Source organism: Phaseolus vulgaris, chromosome 8 (genome assembly GCF_000499845.2).
Source record: "Phaseolus vulgaris cultivar G19833 chromosome 8, P. vulgaris v2.0, whole genome shotgun sequence".
Taxonomy (NCBI): Eukaryota; Viridiplantae; Streptophyta; class Magnoliopsida; order Fabales; family Fabaceae; genus Phaseolus; species Phaseolus vulgaris.
The window spans coordinates 26,168,680-26,172,494 of NC_023752.2; the positions used below are offsets into that span (position 1 = coordinate 26,168,680).

Genomic DNA, 3,815 nt, shown 5'->3' on the forward strand with positions numbered 1-3,815 from the left:
AGCACCTCAGAACAGTAATAAAGAGAAGAGAAAGGCGGCTTGAAGGCCACAGTTCTAGTACCAGTAAGGGGTAACCTGACTCGTGAAGTACCCACGCCAGCGCTGGGAGACCCTGGGACAGATACGACCCATGAGAGGGCCACGCCCAGGGGAGAACCACGTGCATGGTACGAGAGAAAGGTAGATACACTCCTAGGGCGAGTGACTAGAGGTTGGGGCGCATGAGTTGGCACCCAGAAAGTCACCCCTTGCGCAGATGCACTCCAAGAAGGAGGACTTGCACAATGGATTATCCCTAAGTTGGGTTACGATGGTGTAAGGCCCTCCACGAAGAGTAGCGATCAAGTCAAAAGAACACATAGCAGAAAGCATTGAAACATCAAGGTATATCAGTTTTCCTGAAAGTTTGCTAAGGTACACATTAATTTAGTTTATGTTTCGAACGCTTTAAAGCACTTTAAATGCTTTAAATGCTTTAAACATTTTAAACGCGTTGAACGTTTTTATACGCTTTAAATACGCTTTAAAAGCTGGAGGTGTTTAAAAGGGGCTTTAGACGTTCGAGACAGGGATCCGAGTTTTGACCTAATTCTCGCAGTTTTACACAGAAAGAAGCCCTAGTTGTTTGGCTCGCGCACCCACTGTACGCACAGGCAATTAGGGAAGAAAACACTAGTTACTTAGTTATTTGACCACCTTCAGAGCATCCTTTCACGGTGTTCCGATACGGAGGTGTGTCTTCTTGATGTTTCTCGCTAGCTGACTTGATCGTCGGAGTGCAAACGGCCGCGAGGGTGCCCCTTTGTCCACTTCTTCTCAGGTATTCACAGACGGAGCAGAACGAAGGTGCCCTAGCTCGCGAGGACAAGCCACGCACAAAGACGACCCTGGTCAACCGGTGGGAACATTTGGCGCCCACCGTGGGGCACGATTTAAAACATCAGTCCCATCACAAGTACAGTTCATTAGTTCCCGTTCTCAAGTTCATTTTCCTTGAAGTTGCACGACAGTCAGGAAGGCTTCCAGGAGCTACAAAAGATGAGACCCGCAAGGCAAGGTTCGACGCGCGCTGAGAGTGAAGAGATGACCATGCAACAGCTCATGGGTATGATGCAGGGATTGCAAGAGGCAATGGCAGCATCGAAAGTGGAGCAAGAGCGCATGCAAGCGGATCTCGCGGCATCTCATGCGAGAAATAAAGAGCTCCACCGCACAAACGAGGAGCTGCGCCGTGGGTGGCGCGATACAGACGATCCCGAGCTTGTCACTCCACCAAGAGAATTCTCAACGCCGTTCTCACAGCCGATCTTGGAGACGGTGATCCCCAACACGTTCACGGGGCCCAAAGTAACCTTCACAGGGATGGAGGACCCTGAAGCGCATCTCACCGCATTCCACACGCGCGGATGATGCTGGTAGGCGGCTCCGACGACGTGAGGTGCAAGCTCTTCATGAGCACCTTAACAGGGATGGCCATGGACTGGTTCATCAGCCTCCCAGAGGGTCATATTACGTCTTTTGCACAACTCTCGCAATTATTCAGAGAGCAGTATCTAGCCAACAAGGCTCCACCACCAGTTTCGTACGACCTGTTTGACGTGAGGCAGTACCAAGGCGAGGCCTTGAAGGAGTACATAAATCGTTTCGGGGCGCAAGTAGTGAAGGTCGGGACCACGGAAGAGCCCATGATCGTATACGCATTCAGAAAGGGGGTGTGCCCTGGGCCTTTCTGCGAATCAATCATCCGCAACCGCCCCAAAACCTTCGCTGAAATAAGGTGTCGCGCGGTGGAACACATCGCCTCTGAGGGTGAAGTGTACGAGAAACGCACAAGTGTTGCGCCCGCGCGCCCAAGAGCACATACGCGTGCGCAACCCGTTAGGGTCAACGAGGCCACGACGGGGAGGAAAGATCAGGAAAGCAAGCGCCCCTACGAGGCAAGGGGGCCCCAGCTCAGGGGTCGAGCGGAAGGGAACAAGCCAACAAGGGAAGGAAATAGACCATTGAGGCACAACTTTGTGGTAGAACTAAAGGACCTCATTGTTGTGCCCAACATAGCCGACAGACTGAAGCCACCAACAAAGTCTGATAAGGTGCTGGGACCTCACAAAGAGTCGTGGTGCGAGTTCCCTGAGGCGTTCGGGCACCATATCAACAACTGCTTGGCGCTGGGCTATCAGTTGGATGAGCTCGTGAAGAACGGGTTCCTAAAAGATTACCTTGTTGGGTCTGCTGCGACCACAGCCCTAACAATGCTTGAGGAGGGTCAAGCACACGAGATGCCGATCCATGGAGAAGTGCACACCATTTCTGGTGGCTTTTCTAGAGGAGGGCCCACGGCCTCTCAATGTAAGAGATATGTGAGGTCAGTGAGTTTGGGCGCGAAGGAATTTTCGGACGGCCCATGCGAGTCAGACCTCGTTTTCACAAGAGCTGACCTACGGGATATTGTCCCACACGACAATGACCCTGTGGTCATTTCTGTCGTCACAGCTGGAAGGAAAGTACATAGGGTTCTCGTCGACCAGGGCAGTTCCGCTGATGTCATGTTTTGGTCGACCTTCAACAAGCTACAGTTGCCCCCTGACTTATTAAGACCCTACACCGGATGCCTGTATGGATTCGCGGACAACCCTGTGGAGGTACGTGGCTATCTAGAACTGAGGACAATGTTTACCGATGGAGCGAAGTCTCGTACCGAGAGCATTCAGTACTTAGTTGTAAACGCCAGTTCAGCCTACAACATCTTGTTGGGCAGACCAGCACTGAATAGACTAAGAGCAGTGTCCTCCACTCGTCACATGAAGATGAAGTTGCCAGACCTAAGTGGCAGGGTGATTGTGATCAAGTCCGATCAAGAAGAAGCCCGAAAATGCTATGAAAATAGTTTAAAGACGAAGAGGGGGGTGTTTAAGGTGTGTGAAAGTGTTTAGGGTGTGTGAACGCCCCTCCAGCACAGAGGCGACGCCCAAGTCCGCCGAGGCCTCACTCGCAGAGGCGATGCCTAGGGAAGTGCAGGCAACTTAGAGTTCTATTTAGTTAAAAGTCATTGTGAAATGCATAATTGTAACGGGAACACTCTTTTTCCCTCTGAGGGGTTTTTTAATGAGGTCACCCAAATAAAGGAAGAGAAGTTCAAGAAAAACTTTGCCTAAGCTTTTCCCGCTTACCCCAAATGTAAGATAAAAAATTAAAGGAACAAAAGACGAAGACTCAAGGCGTCACCTGGCGTAGGCATCACCCAGGGCAGGCGCTGCCAAGATGGGGCGTCACCAAGCTGAGGCGTCACCAAGATAAGGCGTCGCCAAGATGGGGCGTCGCCAAGATGAGGCGTCGCCAAAGATGAGGCGTCGCCAAGTTAAGACGTCGCCCGGCGTAGGCGTCGCCAGATAAGGAAGCAAACGTCAAAATTCAAAGCAAGTAGCTGGAGTGCATGTTAATACCCATAGATCAAGAAGACAGGTACGTTAAGATATAAGTTGAAATCCGGGCGCCTAGTCCTTGAGTAGGGGTTAAGGGATTCCTTCGAGGCGCCCCCTCCTCAAGTATGAATAGCTAGCCTCGGTGTCAGATGTTAAGATATAAGTTGATATCCGGGCACCTAGTCCTTGAGCAGGGGTTAAGGGATTCCTTCGGGACGCCCCCTCCTCAGGTATGAATAGCTAGCCTCGGTGTCAGATGTTAAGATATAAGTTGAAATCCGGGTGCCTAGTCCCTGAGCAGGGGTTAAGGGATTCCTTCGGGACGCCCCCTCCTCAGGTATGAATAGCTAGCCCCGGTGTCTGATGTTTAGACACCTCGCGAGGAAGTGGCGG

The 3,815-nt window shown here is 51.5% G+C and overlaps 1 protein-coding gene across 1 annotated transcript; it reads left to right on the forward strand.

Moving 5' to 3' along the window:
* The first annotated feature begins 1,469 nt into the window (after window positions 1-1,469).
* Window positions 1,470-2,933, forward strand: LOC137824838 (uncharacterized). Its single transcript, XM_068630514.1, has 2 exons — window positions 1,470-2,365; window positions 2,759-2,933. Exons 1-2 carry the CDS (start codon window positions 1,470-1,472, stop codon window positions 2,931-2,933), a joined length of 1,071 nt encoding a protein of 356 aa, XP_068486615.1.
* Window positions 2,934-3,815: the final 882 nt, after the last annotated feature.